General features: G+C 55.4%; 1 protein-coding gene across 1 annotated transcript in view; it reads left to right on the top strand.

The window, feature by feature from the left end:
• Positions 1-27,270, top strand: part of LOC136115768 (dynein axonemal heavy chain 9-like) — a 44,399-nt gene extending 17,129 nt beyond the window's left edge. Inside the window, exons 6-9 of the mRNA XM_071800694.1 lie at positions 439-756; positions 3,912-4,073; positions 5,222-5,455; positions 26,763-27,270. Coding sequence (XP_071656795.1) covers positions 439-756; positions 3,912-4,073; positions 5,222-5,455; positions 26,763-27,230 — 1,182 coding nt within the window. The 3' untranslated portion in view covers positions 27,231-27,270. The remainder of the gene's footprint in view (positions 1-438; positions 757-3,911; positions 4,074-5,221; positions 5,456-26,762) is intronic.
• Positions 27,271-27,807: the final 537 nt, after the last annotated feature.

Raw genomic sequence — 27,807 nt, 5'->3', positions numbered from 1 at the left:
GTATCTCACTCAATAATAATGATTTCAATCAAATCAGAAGCCAGAAGGGAAGTGAATAGGTGATAAATTAAGTAACCAGAAAAAAAAGAAAAATTGGCTGGTTATGTTTTTGGCAATCAGTTGCATAACTATTAACTTTAAAAAGTTTTTAAAAGATTTCTGACTTTTAAAATGTTTTGGTGATGTGGGAGTTATTTTACCAGCACTGGCAATGGCATTGAACAGCTGCAGGAACGGTACAGGTAACTAATTGATTTGCAAAACTGAAATTATTTCATTATTGTGTATAGCATATTAGGTATTTGCGATTTTTTTTTGTAATCTAATCAGCACTGTCGATCTGACAAAAATGGACTTTCTGTACTTTGGCTTTATTCTGTGTTTGTTTAGCTCATACTTTTATGAGAAATGTTGCTCTCACAAGGGCTTATTTTTTAGCAGAATGATGTTCTGTGCCACTTTGCTGCTGCTGGGGCCTATGGGCGCCTGGCACAACGATTTTTCTCAAGGAAGGGTTTTCCCCAAGGCCCTGAAGAGGGAGGCACCTGCTTCACTTTGCTCTGCGACTGCAACAAAATCCAGACCAGTAAACCCAAACCTGCCTTCTTCTCAGGTGAAATCCCTGATCTCTTCCCCGATGATGAAGTAGAAAACATAATCAACAGCGTGAGGAATGGAGTCAAAGGCCGAGGGCTGGTGGACTCCAGGGAGACTTGCTGGAAGTTTTTTATAGAGCGTGTTCGACGGCAGCTGAAGGTGAGACAGGCTGGGGGAGTTCAGGTCTTCGCCATCTGCCTTGGTGCAGGAGCATGGGGTGAAGATGCTTTGGGCTGCCTGGTAGGAAGGTCAGACCGCAGCCTGAAAGGCTTTTCTGCCTGTTCATGATGAGAACTGTGATGCACTCAGCAAGTAGTACTGAAGTGCAGGAAATGCTCTCTGTTGCCATCACTTCTTGGGTGTTAGAAAGCACTGTGGAAGTTGAGAACGTTCTCTTTCAAGAGCTGAGCAGGACCAGCCGCTCCCTTTTCAAAGCCGGGCACAGGGGTGCATCAGGACGAGGTCTTGCTGCTTGAAAGAGCTGCTGAAGGGATCAGTGTTCATGTTGTTGGGGTTCCATTGCCAGAAGAAATGAAGTATTATGTTAAAAACAGAGTGCTGGAAACTGAGTGGCATGCAATGTGCCTACAGGATTTCTTCCAGCACAGCCCATAATCCAGCATAGAAAGGCCTTATGAATATGTCCAAAAGATCCCAGAACAGTTTCAGGACTATTTCCCATGTGTGCTCAGCTCACGGGGAAAGCACAGTGAGGCGCACAGGAGAGTGAGACTGTTCCAGAAGGTGTTTACCCCTCTGCAGCGCTGTTCACTGCTGCCGGCACAGGGCCAGGAGCTGGGGAGGGCAGAGAGAAGCCTTGATCTTTGCTCAATGAAAGCATGTCCTCCTCCTTACTGCTCCGTTTGTGTTGGTGGGACACGGTCACTGAGATAGGGTGGCCCGTTGCTTTTTTGATGTGGGAAGGTACATGGTTAGGATGGGGAACAACTGGAAAATTAATTTTTGAGGGAAAATTTGAGGACCATGCCACAGTGTAGGTGCCCAAGGAGAGGGAATGCAGTCCTGCTCTTTCCCTCTCTGGGTGTAGAGGGGATTTTCTGATGAGTCCTGATGCTGTTTTGTGACTTTTCAGCATCTTGGTTGTCTTCTGCCTCCCGTCCCCTCATGGATCTATTCCTGTTATTGTGGTGCACTGGAAGGGCAGTGTGAATATGATTTACTTGAGGCTGATCCCTTCTCTTTTTTCTACCCTTCTCCTTAACCGTGTGTTACAGCAGATGGGTGGGGTCAGCTAGGAAGTATTATTTATGCTTATAAATATCTCCAGGGTGGGTGTCAGAGGATGGACAGTGGTGCCCAGCGCCAGGGTGAGGGGCAACAGGCACAGACTGAAACACAGGAGGCTCCATCTGAACATGAGGAGAAACTTGTTTGCTGGGAGGTGCCAGAGCCTGGCCCAGGCTGCCCAGAGCGGGTGTGGAGTCTCCTTCTCTGAGACATTGAAACCCGCCTGGACCCACCTGTGTGATCTGCTCTGTGACCCTGCGTGAGCAGGGCTTGGACTGGGGGATCTGCAGAGGTCCCTTCAGCCCAATCGTCTGGGATCCTGTGAAGAGGCTTTTGTACATGGACAGCTTCCTGAAACTTGCCTGGCCCTGACAGAAAAACGTAGAGGTGCCCAAGGCATATGCTTGAAGGTGCAGGAAGGATTTCTGTGTGTCTGTCCCCATGCGCTGTGGCCATGGCAGAGGAGCAGGAGCTCTAAGTTCAGCTACCTCTTCTGAAATGGAAACTAAAGTGGGTTTGTTACAGGCAGTTCTTTTGTGGCTTCTAAAAAACAGATCATGATGGAGGTGTTGACCCACTATAGCGACATCTGAGCTAACAGCAGCCTGTCCTATGACACTTGCTAAGGTACCAGCCAGGGCTAACAAGTGGGAGAGGGATGATGCACTGAGTGAGATACACTGCTTCCCAAGCTGGTCCTTGCTCACATGTTGCTACTTCATTGCATGGTGGCATCTTGTCCATGTCCTTCTTTGTGGCCAATTAACAAAGCTTATATGGATTTATGAGCCACAGCGGGCTCACAGGAAAAGGGCTGTGATGAACAGTAGTGGTAGGTTTTGGTTCTTGGGTCTTATCTTGCTGTTAAAGCTGGTTGTGAGGCAACAAAGAGGAAAGGTACTTTGCCTTGTCCTGACTTTACGTCCTTCCAGAAGGAGTTTCCTGCTGGCAAAGGCAGAGCTTGTGCTGCCAAGAGGAGCTGTGGGCCAAGCGGCTGTGGGGCAGGAGGCTCCCAGCCTGCAGGAAAGGCAGGGGATGAGGGAAGGGGAAATGGTGCAGGGCAGAGGGGATGCTGGGCAAGGGAGTAACAGCCCCTTGACCAGGCCCCAGAATAATGCAAAGAGAGACCCCCAGGGGCCCACATACACTGCACAATTTGCTGCAACTCAGAAACTTTTAGCAGCTGGACTGAAATAAAAGCCTGAAAAGCAAAGGACCTGCTGCACAAAAATGCAATGAGTAGGGAAAATATATTCATAAATGCTTTTATTTCTGTTCTGCTTTGTTTTGAGGTTTCTCTATTCAAAAAATGTCTCACTCTGATAAAAGCAGATTTTGAGTTTGAGCCACCTCGACTCTTTTCAATGCTGCTTTCGGGGAAACAGCCCAGGTGGGCCTGTGGTCCTGCCAGGAGAATTTAGATCCATTCACTTTAATTCCTGGTTGCACCACTTGAATACAGATGCCAGTTCCCTGCTGGGCAAAGCTTTGTTTCACTGCTGAAGCAGGGAAGGGTGGTTTTATTAAAACCCAGCTTCAAGCTTGAAAGTGTGCCAGGCTTCTGCTTTTGACCATGGCAATGTTTAACACCACTGCTTGTCTTTATTGCAGAGAAAAAATGTGTTCACTGCCACATTACGTTTTTTTCCATGCCAGGCTTGCTGGCCTGAAGTGCAAGGGCTCAAGGACTGAGGTTGCTGTAACCTCAGCTGGTGCTGTGAGATCTTCCATTCATGGAATCCCAGCCTGGTGGGGGCTGAAGGGCCCTCTGCAGATCCCCAGTCCAAGCCCTGCTCACGCAGGGTCCCAGAGCAGATCACACAGGTGGGTCCAGGCGGGTTTCAATGTCTCAGAGAAGGAGACTCCACACCCGCTCTGGGCAGCCTGGGCCAGGCGCTGGCACCTCCCAGCAAACAAGTTTCTGCTCATGTTCAGATGGAGCCTCCTGTGTTTCAGTCTGTGCCCGTTGGAAGTGGATGGAAGAGCCTGAGCTGGGCTGTGCAGCTGGAACCCCATGCCTGCTCCTGGCTGTGTCTTCTCACGTTCTCCTTCCCTGGGCTCTGCAGGTTGTGCTGTGTTTTTCGCCCGTGGGCAGCAAGCTCCGTGTCCGCAGCAGGAGGTTCCCTGCCATCATCAGCTGCACGGCCATAGACTGGTTCCAGGAGTGGCCGCAGGAGGCCCTCGAGTCTGTCAGCCTCCGCTTTCTGCAAGAAACAGAGACCGTGGAGGTGAGCACCTCACCCACTGGCATCTGGGGCTGCCATGGCCGTGCCTGGGTTTGGGTTCCTCTGCGGGGGGTGCTGGTGGCAGCCAGGTGTGACATGTCCCTCTGCTTGGTGCAAGCAGTGCCTCTCGCGATGGGGACAGCACTGCAGGGACAGCACTCACCCAGGACATCTGGGTGACCGTTCAGAGAGGAATTGCTGGTAACTCTCTACTGCTTTAGGATGAGAGAAAATGGCCTCAAGTTGTGCCAGGGAAGGTTCAGATTGGATATTAACTAAGGTTTCTTCCCCAAAGGGCTGTCGGGCATTGGAACAGGCTGCCCAGGGCAGTGATGGAGTCACCATCCTTGTGGAGGGGTTAGACAGAGATTAAGTTCTTAGGGCCATGATTTAATACCAGAGTTAAGTTATCGTTACACTTGATGTTCTCAAGTGTCTCTTCCAACCAAAATGTTTCTATGATGCTAATTAACTTAAGCAAAGCAGGTTTTTCAGAGAGGGGCACAGCCCTCAGCTGAAGCATGGCCGTGGGCACCATGTTGTGTTTGTGCACTGATAGCACTGCCAGACACACCACTGCTTTGCAAGCAAGAGCGGCAGCTTACAAATCGGTGCAGGAAATAACCTAATGCTTATGGTTATTGCAGGGAACATGGGCTTTGCTCTCCACAGGCGTGTCTGAGCGCCTGTAATTCTCAAGGGCAAAATTATGTCAAGTTCTCATTGATGACAACCTGCTGCTAGACTAAAAGAGATTCAGTTATGTTTATTTAGCTTTTCTGGGCAGGATTTTTGTAGAATAAAGTCTACAATGTTTCTTTTTATGTGTGTGCTTTCCCTATTTGTAGAGGAGAAAAGCCCAAATTTATGCTTGAAAGGCTGTTATTTTATAGAGCTTAATGCTAGAAAAATTGCTTGGAATAAGATAAAATATGAGATAAAAAGATATAAAAAGAGGTATACAGTACATGAACAGACAAAGTTATTTTAGAGATAACAAATGAAAAGGGATCAACTTAGATGTTCCAGCCTGGATTTTGCTGCAGCAGAATAAAATGTTAATAAATTCCTTTGTATATGGCACAGATCTGCACTACATATAGTTGTTCAGTTTGAAATATTTTCTCCTTGTCTTCTCATCTTACTTTTAGGATTCAGTGAAAGATTCAATAAGCAAATTCATGGCCTATGTCCACACAAGTGTCAACGAGATTTCGCGATTGTATCTGAGCAATGAGCGACGATATAACTACACCACTCCAAAGTCCTTCCTTGAGCAAATCAAACTCTATCAGAATTTGCTACTGAAGAAGGGCAAGGATTTAAAAGCAAAAATGGAGCGGCTGGAGAATGGCCTGGAGAAGCTCAAGAGCACATCTGCACAGGTAAGCAAACCCTTGGGGTTAAAAGCTGATGGGTTTTCGTGTTTCTCTGTTAGAGGCATCTCCTCATCCTGGTTTGAAGGAGAACTTTACCGGCTGGAACTGTGCAGAGTGTAAAATTTGCACTAGATCCTGGCTCTAGTCTGGTGTGAACTGGTTCTTTGAGGAGCAGGAGTTGTGTCTGTACTGGAAAGGAGAAGGGGAGGGATGTATATTCAGTCCCTGCTGCTGGGGTGGTGCCAGTCCCTGGTGACAGATCACAGGAACTGAAATGAGATAGGGATCCAACTGGCTATGTACATCTTTTAATTATTATCTTTCAGTTGTGACAAAATACCTTATAAAATAGAGGGAGATCAGTGATTTTTGGAGTAGCATCCAGGGGATCTACAATGACTTCAGCAAGAATCCTTTTAAAATATAGCTGATGGTCATTTTTCCTTGCATTATGCTGTCCATCTTTGAGGGAAACTACTGCGTGTCTGAAGTGTAGACCAGCCATCCCCAAATCGCCCTGCTAAGGACCAGCACTGGCACTCTTGTGCAGTAAAGACTGGATGTTGTTCTGAGTATTTCACAAACCCCTCTGTAGTGACTCAAACTGCCTTTCAGAGCTTTGCTGTCTACACCAGTTGCTAGCTCCCGTTTTTCTCTCCATTTCATATTCTATGAACTGTTTCAAATGTTCTCTTACAAGCTTCTGCTGTGGCAAATGGACCTCTCCTGAAGCTGCTCTGAGGAAACGCAGGGGGTTGGTGGGAATGAAGGACTAGCGGGTTCACTCCCTTCTGCCTATGTGCTCTGGGTAATGCTGCTGACATAAACAACGTCTGTCGTGCTCAGAAGGGTGTGTGCCTCGCTGGAGGGTGATGTATGGGCTTTATTAGTGCCTCTTGGCTCTGAGAGCCTGCGTCTCACTTGAGCACTTGCTTTCTTCATGGTGCAGGACAGGTCTTTGAGGACACAGAATGGGAGGGGGCATGTTTCATGTCCCCTTTGCAGGTTCTGTCATCTCCTGCGGAAGGATGGGGCTGCGGTTGAACAGCCAGTAGCAGAGAACACCAGTTAGAACCAGTGATGTCAACCAGAGCGACCTCACACCCACCCTACCTATGGGGGGAAATCATTTTGCTGACCTGTGCATTGCTGCTGGTTTTGGTGGTGTCCCAGTGATGGAAAATTTGTGTTAGGTCTATTTTTTATTGCAAGCAACTAATATGAAACCAACCTTTTGAGGGGAAACAAGTCCCTGTAGTGTCGGTCAAACATGGGAACCTTTTGTATTCTTCAGTTGTATCTGCATATAGGTGTTTTGTTGGCAAGGGTTCTCTGACCAGCCACAGAAGAGGTGCTGAGGAGTGGTGGAGGGCTGGGGAGGAGATGGGGAGCCACAGCACCTTGGGGTCTTGTCTGTTTTACTGTTGCGAGAAGGATAAAAGGAAGCGATGTTCATATCTGGTTGGAGTAAGGCTGGGTGAGAAACGCCTGTTTGTGAGGTTCCTGAAGATGCAGAGCAGTGAGGAGAAATGTGTCAAATTTGAATCTGAGATTAGCACTGGGGGCCTAAAATTAAACACCTGAAATATCAGATGTGTGCAATAGTCAAAACTGCTGCCGAGTTGAAACAAGGGTGTGGATATTTAGCAGTAGTGAAAATCATACCAGAACGTTCAATCTTGTCTGAACTTTACACTCACCCATGGTTGGTCCTGGTGCTGAGGAGCTGACGAGTCTTATGTCTCAGGTGTGTCATCTCCAAGCTGTGTCGTGGTGCTTGAAAGTGATATGTTGTGGGTTGTTTTGGTTTTGTTTGTTTCTTTAAATTTCAAAGCAAAGGTGGAGGATTTGGATACCTGGGTGTGGCCTTACGTCTGAGGACTAGTGCTCCTGTCACCAGGCTTCTCCAGTTTCCTGCTGCTCGGATGCCACGACAAGTTAATTATGAGTTTTATGCATTTCTATAGACCTTCCAGTGTGGCCTCAGCATGAGGGAGCTGTTGTGCAAATAGTTGCGGGGTACATTTTGACTTAACCATTCCAACTTCAAAATAACCTCTTCCCCCTCCTTTGACTTGTTTCCCCTCTCCACCCCTCGTCCCTGCTCTGGACAACTTGATACTGTTGACCAACTTTTCTTCTAAAGAAATGTTTTCCATTTCCTATGTTTCCTCACCATCTTTCCCTGAAGACAGCGACTGTCCTCAGTACCCTGAAAAGCAGGAGCCGGCTTCCAGTTATTAGGACATAGAAGACTGAGGAAGATGCATGGGATGAGTAATTTGTTTTTCCAAGTGATGTTCACCATGAAGAGGTCAGCGCTCTGTTCAGAGCTCATTGCTGAGTCATTTTTTGGATGACCTTGGTTAATATTGCATCACTGGATTCCAGATCCAAGTCTTGCTTGCTCTATCAATTAGTCGCTGACCTTTGTGATGTATTTTGTGTTCTTGAAACAAAGCAGGGAAAATGAGGTAAAATGAGTCTTCCGGGAACCTGCCCTGCAGGTTTTCTGTTCTTTAATAATTCTTCTTGCTCTGTCCTGGTTGAGTGTTCATGGGTAAGAAGACCAACAAGGCCAATATCCTGGTGGGGGTTTGTTACAGCCCACCATGAGCACCCTCTTTGTCCCCAGGACCCTTTGTGACATCCGGGGGACCCCCTTGTCCCCAGGGCCCATAGTGGCACCGTGGGGACCCCTTTTGTCACTTGGGCCCATTGTGACACCGTGGAGACCCCCCCTTTGTCCCCAGAGGACATTGTGACATCCCAGGACCCTCCATTGTCCCCAGAGCCCATTGTGACATCCTGGGGACCCCTCTTCGTCCCCAGGGCCCATTGTGATGTCCCAGGACCCCGCTTTGTCCCCAGGGCCCATTGTGACACCATGGGGACCCCATTTGTCACTGGGGCCCATTTTGACATCCCAGGACCCCGCTTTGTCCCCAGGGCCCACTGAGACACCGTCGGGAACCCCCTTGTGCCCAGGACCCATTGTGACATCCTGGGGACCCCTCTTTGTCCCCAGGGCCCATTGTGACACCGTGGAGACCCCACTTGTTCGCAGGACCCGTTGTGGCATTCTGTGGACTCCCTTTGTCCCCATGGCCCATGATGACACCATGGGGAACCCATTTGTCACTGGGGCCCATTGTGACATCCCAGGACCCCCCATTGTCCCCAGGGCCCACTGAGATATCCTGGGGACCACCCTGTTTCCCCAAGGCCCATTGTGACACCGTCAGGATACCCCATGTCCCCAGGGCCCATTGTGACCTCCTGGGGACCCCCCTTGTCCTGAGGGCCCATTGTGACATCCTGGGGAGACCCCATTGTCCCCAAGGCCCATTGTGGCACCATGGGGACCCCCTTTGTCCCCAGGGCCCATTGTGACATCCTGGGACCCCCCTTTTCCCCAGGGCCCATTGTGACATCCCAGGATCCCGTTTGTCCCCAGGGCCCATTGTAACGTCCCAGTACCCCCCATTTACCCCAGGGCCCATTGTGACATCCTGGGGTCCCCCTTTTGTCCCCTGGACCCATTGTGACACTGTGGGGACCTCCTTTGTCCCCTGGGCCCATTGTGACACTGTGGGGACCTCCTTTGTCCCCAGGGCTCATTGTGACACTGTGGGGACCCTCTTTGTCCCCAGGGCTCATTGTGACATCCTGGGGAATCCCTTTGTCCCCATGGGCCATTGCGACATCCCAGGACCCCTCCCCTTGTCCCCAGGGCCCATCGTGACACCGTAGGGACCCTCCTTTTCACTGGGGACCCATTTTGACATCCCAGGACCCCCTATTGTCCGCAGGCCTCATTGTGACACCATGGGGACCCCATTTGTCACTGGGGCCCATTGTGACATTTCAGGACCCCTCATTGTCCCCAGGGCCCATTGTGACATCCTGGGGAGTCCCTCGTCCCCAGTGCCCTTTGTGACATCCTAGGGACCCCCATTGTCCCCAGTGCCCATTGTGACATTCTGGGGACCCCCTTTGTCACCTGAACCTATTGTGGCACCATGGGCACCCCCCATTGTCACCAGGGCCCATTGTGACATCCCAGGACCCCAATTTGTCCCCAGGGCCCATTGTGACACCGTGGGGACCCCCTTTGTCCCCAGGGCCCATTGTGAACATCCTGGGGACCCCCTTTGTCCCCAGGGCCCATTGTGAACATCCTGGGGACCCCCTTTGTCCCCAGGGCCCATTGTGAACATCCTGGGGACCCCCTTGTCCCCAGGGCCCATTGTGAACGTCCCAGGACCCCCCGTTGTCCCCAGGGCCCATTCTGACGTCCTGAGGACCTCCCTTGTCCCCAGGGCCCATTGTGACATCCTGGGGACCCTGTTTGTCCCCAGGGCCCATTGTGGCAATATGGGGACCCCCTTTGTCACTGAGGCCCATTGTGACATCCCAGGACCCCCTCTGGTCCCCAGGGCCCATTCTGACATCCTGGGGACCTTCTGTGTCGCAAGACCCCATTGTGACATCCTGGGGACCCCCCATTGTGCCAAGGGCCCATTATGACACCATGGGGATCCCCTTTGTCCCCAGGGCCCATTGTGACGTCCCAGGACCCCCTGTTGTCCCCAGGGCCCATTGTGACATCCTGGGGACCCCACTTGTCCCCAGGGCCCATTGTGACATCCCAGGACCCTCTTTGTCCTTAGGTCCCATTGTGACATCATGGGGAACCCCCTTGTCCTCAGGGCCCATTGTGACAGCCCAGGACCCCCTTTGTCCCCAGGTCCCATTGTGACATCATGGGGAACCCCCTTGTCCTCAGGGCCCATTGTGACAGCCCAGGACCTTACTTTGTCCCCAGGGCCCATTGTGATATTCGGGGGACCGCCTTGTCCCCAGGGCCCATAGTGGCACCACGGGGACCCCCCTTTTCCCCAGTGCCCATTGTGACACCATGGGTACCCCGCCTTGTCCCCACGGCCCATTGTGACATCCTGGGACCCCCGTTTGTCCCCAGTGCTCATTGTGAAATCCTGGGTACCCCCTTTGTCCCCAGGGCCCATTGTGACATCCTGGGGAACCCCTTTGTCACTGGGGCCCATTGTGTCATCCCAGGACCCCACTTTGTCCCCAGGGCCCATTGTGACTCCGTGGGGACCCCTTTGTCCCCAGGGCCCATTGTTACATTCAGGGGACCCCCCTTTTCCCCAGGGCCCATTGTGACATCCTGGGGACCCTTTTTGTCCCCAGGGCCCATTGTGACAGGGTGGGGCCCCCCTTGTCACTGCGGACCCATTGTGACACTATGGGCACCCCACATTGTTCCCAGGGCCCATTGTGACATCCGGGGGACCCCCTTGTCCCCAGGGCCTATAGTGGCACCGTGGGGACCCCTCTTGTCACTTGGGCCCATTGTGACACCGTGGGGACCCCCCCTTTGTCCCCAGAGCACATTGAGACATCCCAGGACCCCCCATTGTCCCCAGAGCCCATTGTGACATTCTGGGGACCCCTTTTGTCCCAAGGGCCCATTGTGGCACCATGAGGACCCCCTTTGTCCCCAGGGCCCATTGTGACACCCTGGGGACCCTATTGTCCCCATGGTCCGTCGTGGCACCGTGGGGACCCCCTTTGTCCCCAGGGCCCATTGTGACATCCCAGGACCCCCCATTGTCCCCAGGGTCCATTGTGACATCCTGGGGGCCATCCTTTGTTCCCAGGACCCACTGTGACATTCAAGGGACTCCCCATTGTCCCCAGGGCCCATTGTGACGTCCCAGGACCCCTCATTGTCCCCAGGGCCCATTGTGACATCCTGGGCACCCCCTTTGTCCCCAGGGCTCACTGTGGCACCATGGGGACCCCTTTTGTCACTGGGGCCCATTGTGGCACCATGGGGACCCCCTTTGTCCCCAGTGCCCATTGTGACGTCCCAGGACCCCACTTTGTCCCCAGGGACCATTGTAGACACCATGGGCACCACATTTGTCCCTGGGGCCCATTGTGACATCCCAGGACCCCCCATTGTAACCAGGGCCCATTGTGACATCATGGGGACCCCCCTTTGTCCCCAGGGCTCATTGTGACGTCCCAGGACCCCTCGTTTTCCCCAGGCCCCATTGTGACATCCTGGGGACCCCCCCTTGTCCCCAGGGCCCATTGTGACACCGTGGGCACCCCCATTGTCCCCAGGGCCCACTGAGACATCCTGGGGACACCCTTTGTCCCCAGGCCCCATTGTGGCACCTTGGGCACCCTCTTTTCCCCAGGACCCTTTGTGACATCCGGGGGACCCCCTTGTCCCCAGGGCCCATAGTGGCACCGTGGGGACCCCTTTTGTCACTTGGGCCCATTGTGACACCGTGGAGACCCCCCCTTTGTCCCCAGAGGACATTGTGACATCCTAGGACCCTCCATTGTCCCCAGAGCCCATTGTGACATCCTGGGGACCCCTCTTCGTCCCCACGGCCCATTGTGATGTCCCAGGACCCCGCTTTGTCCCCAGGGCCCATTGTGACACCATGGAGACCCCATTTGTCACTGGGGCCCATTTTGACATCCCAGGACCCCGCTTTGTCCCCAGGGCCCATTGTGACACCATGGGGACCCCATTTGTCACTGGGGCCCATTTTGACATCCCAGGACCCCGCTTTGTCCCCAGGGCCCATTGTGACACCGTCGGGAACCCCCTTGTGCCCAGGACCCATTGTGACATCCTGGGGACCCCACTTTGTCCCCAGGGCCCATTGTGACACCGTGGAGACCCCACTTGTTCGCAGGACCCGTTGTGGCATTCTGTGGACTCCCTTTGTCCCCATGGCCCATGGTGACACCATGGGGACCCCATTTGTCACTGGGGCCCATTGTGACATCCCAGGACCCCCCATTGTCCCCAGGGCCCACTGAGATATCCTGGGGACCACCCTTTTTCCCCAAGGCCCATTGTGACACCGTCGGGATACCCCATGTCCCCAGGGCCCATTGTGACCTCCTGGGGACCCCCCTTGTCCTGAGGGCCCATTGTGACATCCTGGGGAGACCCCATTGTCCCCAAGGCCCATTGTGGCACCATGGGGACCCCCTTTGTCCCCAGGGCCCATTGTGACATCCTGGGGACCCCCTGTGTCCCCAGGGCCCATTGTGACACCATGGGGACCTCCTTTATCCCCACGGCCCATCGTGACATCCCAGGAGCCCCCGTTGTTCCCAGGGCCCATTGTGACATCCTGGGACCCCCCTTTTCCCCAGGGCCCATTGTGACATCCCAGGATCCCGTTTGTCCCCAGGGCCCATTGTAACGTCCCAGGACCCCCCATTTACCCCAGGGCCCATTGTGACATCCTGGAGTCCCCCTTTTGTCCCCTGGGCCCATTGTGACACTGTGGGGACCCTCTTTGTCCCCAGGGCTCATTGTGACATCCTGGGGAATCCCTTTGTCCCCATGGGCCATTGCGACATCCCAGGACCCCTCCCCTTGTCCCCAGGGCCCATCGTGACACCGTAGGGACCCCCCTTGTCACTGGAGACCCATTTTGACATCCCAGGACCCCCTATTGTCCGCAGGCCTCATTGTGACACCATGGGGACCCCATTTGTCACTGGAGCCCATTGTGACATCCCAGGACCCCTCATTGTCCCCAAGGCCCATTGTGACATCCTGGGGAGCCCCTCGTCCCCAGTGACCTTTGTGACATCCTAGGGACCCCCGTTGTCCCCAGTGCCCATTGTGACATTCTGGGGACCCCCTTTGTCACCTGGGCCTATTGTGGCACCATGGGCACCCCCCATTGTCACCAGGGCCCATTGTGACATCCCAGGACCCCAATTTGTCCCCAGGGCCCATTGTGACACCGTGGGGACCCCCTTTGTCCCCAGGGCCCATTGTGAACATCCTGGGGACCCCCTTGTCCCCAGGGCCCATTGTGAACGTCCCAGGACCCCCCGTTGTCCCCAGGGCCCATTCTGACATCCTGAGGACCTCCCTTGTCCCCAGGGCCCATTGTGACATCCTGGGGACCCTGTTTGTCCCCAGGGCCCATTGTGTCAATATGGGGACCCCCTTTGTCATTGAGACCCATTGTGACATCCCAGGACCCCCTCTGGTCCCCAGGACCCATTCTGACATCCTGGGGACCTTCTTTGTCCCAAGACCCCATTGTGACATCCTGGGGACCCCCCTTGTCCCCAGGGCCCATTGTGACATCCCGGGACCCCCTTTGTCCCCAGGTCCCATTGTGACATCATGGGGAACCCCCTTGTCCTCAGGGCTCATTGTGACAGCCCAGGACCTTACTTTGTCCCCAGGGCCCATTGTGATATTCGGGGGACCCCCTTGTCCCCAGGGCCCATAGTGGCACCATGGGGACCCCCCTTTTCCCCAGTGCCCATTGTGACATCCTGGGGACCCCGCTTGTCCCCAGGGCCCATTGTGACATCCTAGGACCCCCATTGTCCCCAGAGCCCATTGTGACATCCTGGGGACCCCCTTGTCCCCTGGGCCCATTGTAATGTCCCAGGACCCCACTTTGTCCTCAGGGCCCGTTGTGACATTCTGGGGACCCCCTTTGTCGCCAGGGCCCATTGTGGCACCATGGGACCGCCTTTGTCACTGGGGACCATTGTGACATTCCAGGATTCCACTTTGTCCCCAGGGCCTGTTCTGACACCGTGGGGACCCCCATTGTCCCCAGGGCCCATTGTGACATCCTGGGGACTGCCCTTTGTCCCCAGGGAACATTGTGACATTCATGTGACCCATCTTTGTCCCCAAGGCCCATTGTAACATCCTGGGGATCCCCAATTGTCCCAGGGCTCATTGTGACATTCCACGACCCTCTTTGTTCCCAGGCCCCATTGTGACATCCTGGGAACCCCACTTTGTCCCCAGGGCCCATTGTGACATCCTGGGGACCCCCTTTGTCTCCAGGGCCCATTGTGACGTCCCAGGACCCCCTTTGTCCCCAGGGCCCATTGTGGCACCATGGGGACCTCCTTTGTCCCCAGGGCTTATTGTGTCACCATGGGGACCCAACTTGTCCCCAGGGCCCTTTGTGACATTCAGGGGACCCCTCTTTGTCCCCAGGGCCTATTGTGTCATCCTAATGATCCCCTCTTGTCTATAGGGCCCATTGTGACGTCCCAGGACCCCTCATTGTCCCCAGGGACCATTGTGACACCATGGGTACCCCGCCTTGTCCCCACGGCCCATTGTGACATCCTGGGACCCCCGTTTGTCCCCAGTGCTCATTGTGAAATCCTGGGTACCCCCTTTGTCCCCAGGGCCCATTGTGACATCCTGGGGAACCCCTTTGTCCCCAGGGCCCATTCTGACCTTCAAGGGAACCCACATTGTCCCCAGGGCCCATTGTGACGTCCTAGGACCCCCCGTAGTCCCCAGGACCCATTGTGACATCCTGGGGACCCCCCTCTGTTCTTAGGGCTCATTGTGACATTGAGGAGACCCCCCCTTGTCCCCAGGGCCGATTGTGACGTCCTAGGGTCCCCCTTTGTCCCCAGGGCCCATTGTGACTGCATAGGGACCCCCTTTGTCCCCAGGGCCCATTGTGACATCCCAGGAACCCCTGTTGTCCCCAGGGCCCATTGTAATGTCCCAGGACCCCTCTTTGTCCCCAGGGCCCATTCTGACACTGTGGGGACCCCCTTTGTTTCCAGGGACCATTGTGACATCCTGGGGACCCCCTTTGTCACTGGGGCCCATTGTGACATCCCAGGACGCCCTCTTGTCCCCATGGCCCATTGTGACTCCATGGGGACCCCATTTGTCACTGGGGCCCATTGTGACATCCCAGGACCCCCATTGTCCCCAGGGCCCTTTGTGAAATTCAGGGGACCCCTCCTTGTCCCCAGGGCCTATTGTGTCATCCTAAGGATCCCCCCTTGTCTCTAGGGCCCATTGTGACGTCCCAGGACCCCTCATTGTCCCCAGGGACCATTGTGACATCCTGGGGACCCCCTTTTGTCCCCAGGGCCAATTGTGACACTGTGGGGACCTCCTTTGTCCCCAGGGCCCATTGTGGCACCATGGGGACCCCCTTTGTCACTGGGACCCATTGTGACATCTCAGGACCCCACTTTGCCCCCAGGGCTCATTGTGAAATCCTGGGGACTCCCATTGTCCCCAGGGCCCATTGTGACATCCTGGGGAACCCCTTTGTCACGGGGCCCATTGTGTCATCCCAGGACCCCACTTTGTCCCTAGGGCACATTGTGACACCGTGGGGACCCCTTTGTCCCCAGGGCCCATTGTTACATTCAGGGGATCCCTCTTTGTCCCCAGGGCCCATTGTGACATCCTGGGGACCCCGTTTGTCCCCAAAGCCCGTTGTGACATGCCAGGATCACCCATTGTTCCCAGGGCCATTGTGACATCCTGGGGACCCCGTTTGTCCCAAGGGCACATTGTGGCACCATGGGAACCCCGTTTGTCCCCAGTGCCCATTGTGACATCCCAGGACCTCACTTTATCCCCAGGGCCCATTGTGAACATCCTGGGGACCCCTCTTTGTCCCCAGGGGCCATTGTGACGTTCCAGGACCCCCCATTGTTCCCAGGGCGTGTTGTGAAATTCTGGGGACCCCCACTTTGTCCCCAGGGCCCATTGTGGCATCCTGGGGACCCCCTCTGTCCCCAGGGTCCATTGTGACATCCTGGGGACCCCTTTGTCCCCAGGGCCCATTGTGACTTCCCAGGACCCCCCATTGTCCCCAGGCCCCATTGTGAACATGCTAGGGACCCCTCTTTGTTCCCAGGGCCTATTCTGACATCCTGGGCACCCCCTCTGTCCCCAGGGCCCATTGTGACACCGTGGGGACCCCCCCTTTGTCTCCAGTGCCCATTGTGACATCCTTGGGACCCCCCTTTTCCCTAGAGCTGATTGTGACATCCTGGGGAGCCCCCTTTGTCCCCAGGGCCCATTGTGACATCGCAGGACCCTCCATTGTCCCCAGGGGCCATTGTGACACCGTGGGGACCCCGCTTGTCCTCAGGGCCCATTATGACATTCGGGGGACCCCTCTTTGTCCCCAGGGCTTTTTGTGACATCCTGGGCACCCCCCCTTGTCTCCAGGGCCCATTGTCACGTCCCAGGACCCACTATTTTTCCCAGGGCCCATTGTGAAATCCTGGGGACCCCCTCTTTGTCCCAAGGGCCCATTGTGACATCCTGGGGAGCCCCCTTTGTCACTGGGGCCCATTGTTACATCGCAGGACCTCCCATTTTGCCCAGGGCACATTGTGACATCTTGGAGACCCCTTTGTCCCCAGGGCCCATTGTGACATCCCAGGACCACCCATTGTCCCTACGGCTCACTGTGACATCCTGCGGACCCCCTTTGTCTCCAGGGCCCACTGTGACACCGTGGGGACCCCTTTGTCACCAGAGCCCATTGTGACATCACAGGACCTCCCATTGTCCCCAGGGCCCATTGTGACACTGTGGGGACCCCGCTTGTCCTCAGGGCCCATTATGACATTTAGGGGACCCCTCTTTGTCCCCAGGGCCCATTGTGACATCCTTGGGACCTCATTTGTCCCCAGGGCCCATTGTTGTACCATGGGGACCCCCTTTGTCCCCAGGGCCCATTGTGACATCCCAGGACCCCAGTTTGTCCCTAGGGCCCATTGTGGCACTGTGGGGACCCCGCTCGTCCTCAAGGACCATTGTGACATTCAGGGGACCCCTCTTTGTCTCCAGGGCCTATTGTGAAATTCTGGGCACCCCCCCTTTGTCCCCAGGGCCCATTGTGACATTCAGGGGACCCCTCTTTGTCCTCAGGGCACATTGTGACATCCCAGGACCACCCCTTGTCCCCAGGGCCCATTGTGACATTCAGGGGACCCCTCTTTGTCCCCAGGGCCCATTGTGACGTCCCAGGACCCTCCATTGTCCCCAGGAGCCATTGTGACTTTGCAGGACCCCCCATTGTCCCCAGGGCCCATTGTGACATCCCAGGACCCCTCATTGTCCCCAGGACCCATTGTGACACCATGGGGACACCCTTGTCCTCAGAGCCCATCGTGGCCCCGTGGGGAACCCCTCTTTGTCCCCAGAGCCCATTGTGACATCCTGGGGAGCCCCCTTTGTCCCCAGGGCCCATTGTGACATCCTGGGGAGCCCCCTTTGTCCCCAAGGCCCATTGTGACTTCCCAGGACTCCCCATTGTCCCCAGGGCCCATTGTGACTTTCAGGGGATCCTCCTTTGTCCCCACGCCCATTGTGACACCATGGTGACCCCCCGTTTTGTCTCCAGGGCCCATCGTGACATCCCAGGACCCCCCATTGTCCCCAAGGCCCATTGTGACATCCTGGGGAGCCCCCTTTGTCCCCAGGGCCCATTGTGACATCCCAGGACCCCCCATTGTCCCCAAGGCCCATTGTGACATCCTGGGGACCGCCCTTTGTCCCCAGGGCCCATTGTGACATCGCAGGACCCCCCATTGTCCCCAGGGCACATTGTGACACCATGGGGACCCCCATTGTCACCAGGGCCCATTGTGACACTATGGGGACCCCCCCTTTGTCCCCAGGGCCCAGTGTGACAATTAGGGAACCCCCCCTTGTCCCCTGGGCCCATTGTGATGTCACAAGACCCCCCCTTTTTCCCAGGGCCCATTGTGACATCCTGGGGACCCCCTTTGTCTCCAGGGCCCATTGTGACATCCCAGGACCCCCCATGGTCCCCAGAGGCCATTGTGACATCTTGGGGACCCCCTTTGTCCCCAGGGGATCCCCGTTTGTCCCCAGGGCCCATTGTGACACCATGGGGACCCCACCTTGTCCTCAGGGCCCGTTCTGACATCCTGGGCACCCCCCATTGTCCCCAGGGGCCATTGTGACATCCTGGGGACCCCCTTTGTCTCCAGGGCCCATTGTGACACCGTCCGGACCCCCAATTGTCCCCAGGGCCCATTGTGACACTATGGGGACTCCGTTTGTCCCCAGGGCCCATTGTGACACTATGGGGACCCCCCCTTGTCCTCAGGGCCCACTGTGACTTCCTGGGGACCCCCCCTTGTCCCCGCCATCCGTGTCCCCGCGGTGCCACCTCCACTGTCCCCTCTGTCCTGCAGATCCCCAGTGGTACCCGGCCCAGCAGTCCCTGCGCCTGGACCCCAGTGAGTGGCCCCCGGTGTCCCCAAGGTGTCCCCGCATTGTCCCTGGGTGTCCCATGGTGTCCCTGGGAGTCCCTGTGTGTCCTGTGGTGTCCCCAGGTGACCCTTGTGTCCCCAGGTGTCCCTGTGGTGTCCCATGGTGTCCCTGTGGTGTTCCCCCAGTGTCTGCCGGTGTCCCCAAGTGGCCCCGTGGTGTCCCCCGCTGTCCTCTGGTGTCCCTGTGTTCTCTCCTGCGTATCCCTGTGGTGTCCCTTTGTTGTCACTGGGTGTCACTGCTGTCCCTGCTCTCCCTGCTGTCCCTGGGTGTCCCCACTGTCCCCAGTGTCCCTGGGTGTCCCCACTGTCCCTGGGTGTCCCCACTGTACCCAGTGTCCCTGGGTATCTCTGGGTGTCCCCACTGTCCCCGCTGTCCCTGCTCTCCCCACTGTCCCTGGGTGTCCCCACTGTCCCTGGGTGTCCCTGCTCTCCCCAGTGTCCCCACTCTCCCTGCTGTCCCTGCTGTCCCCACTGTCCCCAGCATCCCTGGGTGTCCCTCCTGTCCCCACTGTCCCTGCTCTCCCCAGTGTCCCTGGGTGTCCCTGCTCTCCCTGTTGTCCCCACTGTCCCCAGTGTCCCTGGTGTCCCCAGTATCCCTGGTGGCCCTGGGTGTCCCCACTGTCCCTGGGTGTCCCTGCTGTCCCCGGTGTCCCCAGTGTCCCTGGGTGTCCTTGCTGTCCCCGGTGTCCCCACTGTCCGTGGTGTCCCCACTATCCCCACTGTCCCTGGGTGTCCCATAGAGTCCCTGGTGTTCCCATGTCCCTGTCCCTGGTGTCCCCATGTGCCTGTCCCCAGTGTCCCCATGTGCCTGTCCCCGGTGTCCCCATGTAACGGTCAGTCTGTCCATCCATCTGTCCGTCCCTCTGTCCCCGTGTCCGTCCCTCTGTCCCTTCCTCTGTCCGTCCATCCGTCCCTCTGTCCCTCTGTCCCCATGTCCGTCCCTGTCGAGGGTTAAGATTGCGGGGTGACAATCAAACCCTGGCAGATGTGTTGTCAACCTCCTCTCCCCCCCACTTTCCCCTTTTGCCCCTCCCTCTCCCCCCTTCCCACTCAGCACAGGCGATCGGGAGGGGAAGAAGCACAGAGGGGAGAGAGTTGGAAAAGTTCAAGATGTTTTACTGATGCTACTGATGAGAACAGAGAAAATAATACAAATATACAAAACCCATCTTGTAAGTCTGAGCAACTGCAGAGCCAGCACCCAAAGTCCTGGATCAGACTCTGCAGCCAACCGGAGCTGGATTCAGTCTCTCACTGGCCTCAGTTCGCAGGGACGACCAGCAAGGTCCTCTCCTGATGTCGGCCATGAGCAGAAGGGAAGGAAAAAGGCAAAAGGGAAGGGAAAAAGGGACGAGATCCTCGTGATCTCCCGCTTTTATATGAAGTATTCACGTGAACGGAATGTTATACACAGTTGGTCACCGGTTTCTCGTTGCCCCTCTCGCGAGATGTCCATCTGTGCTTGTCAATAAGTTTCCATTCCATTGCTGGGTTTGCCAAAACATGTGTCTGGTTCTCCAGGAAAATGCAGCTGACATGAAGGCTTTGGCTGACAGGCAAAATTCACTAAAAGAGAAACTTGTTTTTACCAAAACCTGGACAGGTGGGGGCGCAGAGGCTGCTGAGACATGGAGATGGACTGGGACACGGGGGTGGGCTGGGACATAGAGATAGGCTGGGACATGGATGGCCTGGGTCACAGAGACTGCTGGGATGTGCAGACGGGCTGGGTCATGGGCACGAGTCAGAGCCAGCACAGGAGCAGGGAGGCTGGGGCAGCTCCATCCTGCAGACGTGCTTGTCCTGGCCATGCCAGCCATGGGATACGTGCCCCAGCACAGACACACACCCGTGGGACACACAGCTGGCCACAGGGACCCCAGAGACACACGCACGCCCCGTGCCATCATTCCAGTTCACTGGTGGAGCCGTGGGGGTCACTGGGGTGGCGGTGGCGGTGGCCAAGGGTGGCGAGGGTGGCACCGAGGTGCTCACAGTCCAAACTGATCACTGTGTTTAAAAAGATAATCAAGGGGGAAGGGCAACCAAAGAGCCAGGAATCCATATTTCAAATAAATCAATAAGGTGAGAGGGTTGTTAATTAGATGAATGAGACAGGTAAACTGAGGCCAGCCCAGGGGAGTCTGTAACCCCTGCAGTGCCAAGCGCTGGGGAGCAGGGCAGGGAATGTGCAGCTGGGGTTGGTGGATGTGTAAGCGGGGGCTTTTTGTCCCATTCCCTGTGCTGTCTTTGGGTAGAACACCTGGTCTTGCCAAATCGTTTATAAAATACGCTTTGCTGAGAGATCCTGCCCGGGGCTGTTCTCTTGGCAAGGGGATTGTTTCCCACAGCAGGGTTTGGCAGCAGAAGTTTGGCAGGACAAGAGGGCCCATGAGGTCAGAAAGCACAGCAGAGCTGGAACGTGGGGTCACGGGCACCAAACCCAGCTCGGGTGGGAGCCAAGAGGGTCCCCTCGTGTGCAGGGCCCAAAGCGCCATCTGTGGCATCTGCCCGTCCTTCTGAGCGCCCAGAGCCTCCCTCTTGGGGCCTAATCCTCATGTTTAGGGTCCCAACGCGTCTTTCATCACCCACGGCCTTTGGTCAGGGCCCGCAGCTTCATTTTCAGGTGGAGCCGCTGCCTGGCAACAACCGCCCGGAAGTCTGTGGACAGCCAGGGGATGAAATGCAGCCAATCACATTTGAGGAGGCGGGGCAAGTCATGTGATTGAAACGTAAGCAGCCAATCGAGCTTTGAGACCTGCAGGAGAGTTGGCGACAGTTGGACAAACTGGGCAGCGCTCAGGGGCGGGCAGTGCTGGCTGCACCAATCACACCTGGTGGGAGTGCAGCAGAGGGATGATTGACAAATAACCTGACCAATCATTTGGTGGGGGGAGCCAGTGGGAAATCCCAGACAGCCAATCAGAGAAAAGAGCGGCTCAGGGAAGGCGGACACTGTGGGGGGAGTAACCCCTCAGGCCGCCAATCAGAGAGAGTATCACCTCAGGGCAGGGCGAGCCCCAAAGCAGGACAGAATCACTGCCCAGGCAGCCAATCAGCTCAGGGGAGGAGACTGACAGCCCTCCCGACCAATGGTGGCGCAGCCCAGGCTGAGCAGGCGGTTGCTCTGCAGGCGGCCAGCGTGAGCTTTGCCATGGCGCCCGTGGAGCTGCCCGAGGCCGAGCAGCGCCCGGCCCAGCCCTGGGGCCCTTTTTCCTCCCTCTGGGGCCCTGGAGATGTCTTGCTGCCTCTGGCCCAGGTGTGTGTGGGCTGCTCTGGCCTTGTTCTCCTGGGCGGGGGAGGGGGCAGGGGGCACTTGCTGGAGAGGAGCTGCTGGGGCTGGAGCTGGAGAGAGCAGGAGAAGGGGAAGCAGCTGGAGGGTGAAGTGCAGGGGATCCCCACAGCTGCTGCTGCAGCTGCACCAGAGACAGCTGCCCCTCTGGGTGAGGAAGAGTCCCTGTGAGCAGCCTCAGCAGAGCAGATCACAAACGTGCACCGCAGGGTCTGTGTAAGTGGGGAAAATCACTGTCCGGCCGTATAGTGTGTGTGTGTGTGGGGTGCGTCTGGGGAGCCTCGTGCTGTGAGAGCTGTCAGACACCCATGTGTTCTCTTAGGTGCGGGATGGACAAACGGCTGGAGCTACAGAATAGGAGGGGAGGGAAAGACAGGCAGACAGAAGTGCCTGAACTGCACAGCTTGCCTGGCAGTGCAGAGAGCAGGAACTGTGGTGAGTCCTGGGCCCTTGGGCTCATTTCGTCCTGTTTTGTGCTCCCCTCCCTGCTCCCTCCTCTTTCCTACCGTGTCCTTCTCCCTCTTCATCTCTCCTCTCTCTGCCCCTCTCTGCTTCTTCCTCACCGTTTCCTCCACCCGTCTCCACCTCTGTGCAGGGTTTCTCGTATCTCCCTCTCTGTCTCCGCTGCTCTGTGCTTCTCATCATCCCTGGTTTCTCTTTGTCACCATTCTGCTCTGTTGCTGTGTCCTGCTCCCTGCCCCATCATTTCTCACTGTATCCCTCTGTCCTGCTCCCTGCACCTATTCCTGCCCCTCTTCTTTTTTACTCCCTCTCCATCTTGCTGCCCGCCCCAGGATTTTTTCCCCAATCTCTGTCCTGCCCCCAACCCTTGTTGTTCTTTCTCTCTCCTGCTGCCCTTCTGTCTTCTGCCTGTCTTCCCTTTCCCGGCTGCTTCTTTCTCCAGCTCTGTCCAGATTACTGCCCCTCTTCCTTTTGATGTCTTTCTGTCCTGGTTTTCTTTCTGTCTCCCATCCCTGTTCCCAGTGCCATCCCTTCTCACTATATCACCCCTGTCCAGCTGGCTCTGCCTTTTCTTTGTCTTCTCTTCCTCTTTCCTGCTCTTCAGCCCTCTTTTCCTCTTTCTCCAGCTCCTTGCTGCATGTTTCCCCTTTCCAGTGTCTTCATTTGGATCCCAACTTTGCTTTATTTCTCACTCCCTTTGTTCTGTTCCCTGTCTTTCTTTTTGTCTCTCCATCTTGCATTCCCCTCCCTGTCTTTCTCCAGCCCCTTCCTGCTTCTCCTCCTCCCCCCTCCCCATCCCTCTGTCCTGCTCATCAGCCCTGCTGGTTCTTCCTCCCTGTCTCATCCCAGCTCATTGTGCCTTTTTGCCTTCATCTCTCCGTCCTTTTCCCTGTGTGTTTGTTTCTCTCTCAGCTCCTCTGTCTTCTCTCTTGTCTGATTTGTCTCTTGCTGGTCCTCTGTCCTTCTCCCCAGCAGCTTCAACTGAATGGCCAGGTGTCCCTGCACTCTGGTGGTTCCTCATCACTGCCCTGGGCTGTGTCTGTAGGGCTGGGGATCATTTAGGAGCTGCTCTCCTTCTGCAGACAGCAGAGCCTGGTGCAGCTACAGCAGAGGTTGTTCTCAGCTGCTGCTTATGCAGCTCGTTGGAAGAGCAGCTGTGGGCCTTCTTTGGAAGGGAGGTTTCTTGTTCTGTGCTTACTGCTCCTGGGGACCCTGCACAGGAGCGGTGTTGGGGTCTGCAGGGACGGGTGGGACCTGCTGTGATTCCTGGTGAACGTGAACTGAGCTTGTCCTGATGTCCTCGAATGAAAACAGACTGACTGGAGATGGTTTACTGCCCTGTTTCAGTTCCAAACTACATGTTTGGCACTGGAGAACATGAGACTTTGTGCTGCGTTCCAGATGTCAGCTGAGAACATCACTGCCTTTGGTACCAGGGCAGGTGGTCTGTGATCAGGGGTGCGGACTTGCATGGCAGTGCTTTAATGAACATTTTATGGTCTTGCCACTTCAAAGCCCTTCATTTTCCTAGAAATTTGAAGATGGCATTTCTCATTCGGAGGTTCAGACTTCGGTTGGACTTGATGTTGAATGGTCCATACAATGGGGTGCATAAAAGAAGAATCTCGCTTCCTTGTTGTTTTCTAACGCTGTCTGAATTTGGTAAGCAAGAGGAAGAGTGGCTTGCAGTGTCTGCTTTTGAGAGGAACGTATTCCTGACTGTCTCCATCTCTGTATGGTGAAGCTTTCTGCCTGCACTATGATTTTGCTGGGCTGTGAGGCTGTGTTGGAGCAGCAGAGGTCAGAAGTGGTGGCTTTAAAGGCATTGAAGCTGTGGTCAAACTAGCAGGAAAAGCTGGTTTCTTCCCAGAGAGCTGCCTGACAAATATAGCTACAAGTAAAGACCCTTGAAGTTGGCTTTTTTTATTTAAATTTACTATTAATATGTAGCTTTTGGGATGGATTGATTGATTGATTTCTGGGAAGCAAGAAGTGAGAGCCTGTGCACTCCCACAGGCAGAGCTGCCTCCCAAAATAGGTGCCCCCTTCTCCACTTCTGTTCCTTCCATGCTGGTGTAGCACAAGGCCATGCAGCAGTGTGCAGATGTGGTGATTCCAATGTGACTGTGAGGTCAGAGCCCCTCGGTGACGTGCTGTGCTGTGTCTTGGCAGCAGCAGCATCATGGGGCAAGCGTGGGGGCCATGGTCCTCACCCTGTTCCTCCTCCTGGTGTCCCTGCCAGCCCGGGATGCCCAGGCTGCTCCAGCCGAGTGCAGGGAGCAGGTGGGCGAGCAGGGGCAGCACCCAGCCCCGAGCAGCTCAGCAGGGCAGCAGTGGGGCCAGGGCTGGGGCTGGGGCCGGGAGAGCAGCCGGGCTGGGCCGGGCAGGGCGAGCCAGGCAGCACCAGGGTGTGGGCAGGGGGCAGACACCCGCAGGGAGGGGAGAGGGGCTGCGGCTGCTTCAGGGGCAGGTTCTGGGCAAGCAGGGGCTGGGAGTGCTGGCACAGGGCAGAAACCAGCACTGAGTCCCTGTGGGGCCCTCCCTGCCCCCCAGCCTCGTGCCACACGGCCCCATCCCAGGGCGCGCTTTGAGCCTTTGGGCCCGTTTCAAATCAAAGCTGGGATTGCTTTGGCACTTTGGGCCACTTTTGAGCTTTGGGATCGTTTCTGTTAGGGTTAGGATTTGATTAGTGTTAGGGATAGAGAGTAGTGTCAGTGGAAGTGGTTGGGGTTAGGGGTTGGTTTTAGGAAGTAGGGCTGGGGTTAGGGTTACGTTTGGGTTAGAGTTAGTGGTAGGGTCAGGGTTTGATTAGGATTAGGGTTAGAGTTAAGGTGAGGGGTTTTGGGTGAGGGATAGAGTTTGGTTTTAGGTTTAGGCATAGATTTCTGATTAGAGTAAGAGGGCTAAGCATTAGGTTTAGAGTTGGAGTTAGGGGTAGAAGTTGGTCTTCGATTTAGCCTTGCTTTAGGATTACAGTAAGTGATTGGACTAATATTAGAAGTTTAGATGAAGGGATAGGTGTTAGGGGTAGGGTTAGGGTTATTATTAGGGTTTGATTAGGATTAGGTTTAGGGCTTATGGGTAGGGATGTGGTTAGTGATAAGGGTTAGTATTAGGGTTAATGTTAGGAGTAAGGATTAAGGTTAGGGGTTAGGGAATAGTGTTTGTGTAAGCAGTAAGACTTCAGGTTTAGGGGGAAAGGGTAGGAATATGGTTAAGGTTGGCATAGGGTTAGGAGTTTGGGTTAGGGTTAGGCTTAGGTTTTGGAGTTTGGGTTAGGGTTAGGCTTAGGAGTTTGGGTTAGGCTTAGTCTTAAGCTTAGGAGTTTGGTTTAGGCTTAGACTTAGGGTTAGGAGTTTGAGTTAGGATTTAGGGTTAGTCTTAAGGCTAGGAGTTTGGGTTAGGAGTTTCCGTTAGGGTTAGGCTTAGTGTTAGGAGTTTGGGTTAGGGTTCGGCTTGGGCTTAGGCGTCTGGGTTGGGCTTAGGCGTCTGGGTTGGGCTTAGGCGTCTGGGTTGGGCTTAGGCGTCTGGGTTGGGTTTAGGCGTCTGGGTTGGGCTTAGGCGTCTGGGTTGGGCTTAGGCTTAGAGTTAGGAGTTTGGGTTAGGGTTAAGGGATTGGGATAAGGGTTAAGAGATTGGGTTAGGTTTAAGGGATTGGGTTAGGATTGGGTTTACGGTTAGGAATTAGGCTTAGGTTTAGGATTAGGATTAGCGTTATGGTCTGGGTTAGGAGTTGGGGTTAGGAGTTGGGGTTAGGAATCTTAACCCTCGACAGGGACAAAGGGGGTCCCCAGGATGTCACAATGGGCCCTGGGGACAATGGGAGTCCCCAGCATGTCACAATGGGCCCTGGGGACAAGGGGGGGTCCTTGGATGTCACAATGGGCCCCAGTGACAAAGGGATCCCCCATGGTGCCAAAATGGGCCCTGGGGACAAAGTAAAGTCCTGGAATGTCACAATGGGCTCTGGGGACAATGGGGGGTGTCCAGGATGTCACAATGGGCCCTGAGGACAAGGCGGGGTCCCCATGGTGTCACAAAACAACGTCCTCAGGGATACAGGTCAGTGCCAGGGGTGGGTTATGCTTGGCCTCCATGACCTCGAGGGTCTTTTCCAACCAAAATGAGTTTTTAGGGTTTATCCCAAATGATGGGAACCCCCGCTTCCATCTCTGCTCTTCACCAAACACCTTTTAGAGGATGAAGAGGAAGGAGACGCAACACCTCAGCATACGGAGGGTCTTCCCCAAAGGGGTGGTCTGGGGTATCCAAAACACAAGGGGTGGTGTGGGCATCCAAAGCACAAGGGGTGGTCTGGGGCATCCAAAACACAAGGGGTGGTGTGGGCATCCAAAGCACAAGGGGTGGTCTGGGGTATCCAAAGCTCTCCTGGAGCGACTGCTGCTTCTTCTTGCTTTCCATCAGCTTCTTGATGTCTTCCCGCATGGGGCCGCGCTCGTCATCTTCATCATCTTCATCATCTTCGTCATCTTCGTCATCTTCATCATCTTCATCATCTTCGTCATCTTCACCATCAGATTCAGAGGATTCTGGAGGAGCGAACAGCGAGAAATGGGCTGGGGAGGGTCCAGCACCGGCCCTGGCTCTTCCTGCCCAGCATCCCAGGCCCATCCCCAGCTGCTCCAGCTTCATCCAAAAGAGGTGGCGAGCTCCAAAAACTCAGTGGCTCCTCCAAGAGCGTCCAATGGGAAGAGGCCCCAGGCAGAGAAGTCGTGGGCTCAAAAGAAAGCACCACGTTCCGAGGATCTCCAGAAGATCCCTGGCCTGCTCCAGGAGATCCCCATCATCAACAAGATGAGGTCGGCCGTGTTGTTTTCAAAGGCGAGGAGGAGCTCAAGGGCCCTCAGCATCGGGGCTCGCGTGCGGTTATGAGAGGGCAAGGAAGGAAGGAAGGAAGGAGGGAAGGAAGGAAGGAAGGAGGGAAGAAAGGAAGGAGGGAAGGAAGGAGGGAAGGAAAGGAAGGAAGGAAGGAGGGAAGGAAGGAAGGAGGGAAGGAAGGAAGGAGGGAAGGAAGGAAGGAAAGGAAGGAAGGAGGGAAGGAAGGAAGGAGGGAAGGAGGGAAGGAAGGAGCCGGGGGTTCCCATCATTTGGGATAAACCCTAAAAACTCATTAATCACTTTGGTTGGAAAAAACCACCCACCTCCATAGGACCCCATAGGGACCCATAGAGACCATAGAGGCCCATAGGGAGCCACAGAGCCCCATGGAACCCCATAGAGACCCATAGGGACCGTAGAGCCTGTAGAGACCCATAGGGACCCATAGAGACCCATAGAGCTCCATAGGACCCCATAGGGACCCATACAGACCATAGAGGCCCATAGGGAGCCACAGAGCCCCATGGAACCCCATAGAGACCCATAGGGACCGTAGAGCCTGTAGAGACCCATAGGGACCCATAGAGACCCATAGAGCTCCATAGGACCCCATAGGGACCCATAGAGACCA

This window comes from Patagioenas fasciata, chromosome 32 (genome assembly GCF_037038585.1).
Source record: "Patagioenas fasciata isolate bPatFas1 chromosome 32, bPatFas1.hap1, whole genome shotgun sequence".
Classification (NCBI taxonomy): domain Eukaryota; kingdom Metazoa; phylum Chordata; class Aves; order Columbiformes; family Columbidae; genus Patagioenas; species Patagioenas fasciata.
Note: the sequence above shows the minus strand (reverse complement) of the source record. Positions and strands in the feature narration are given on the sequence as shown.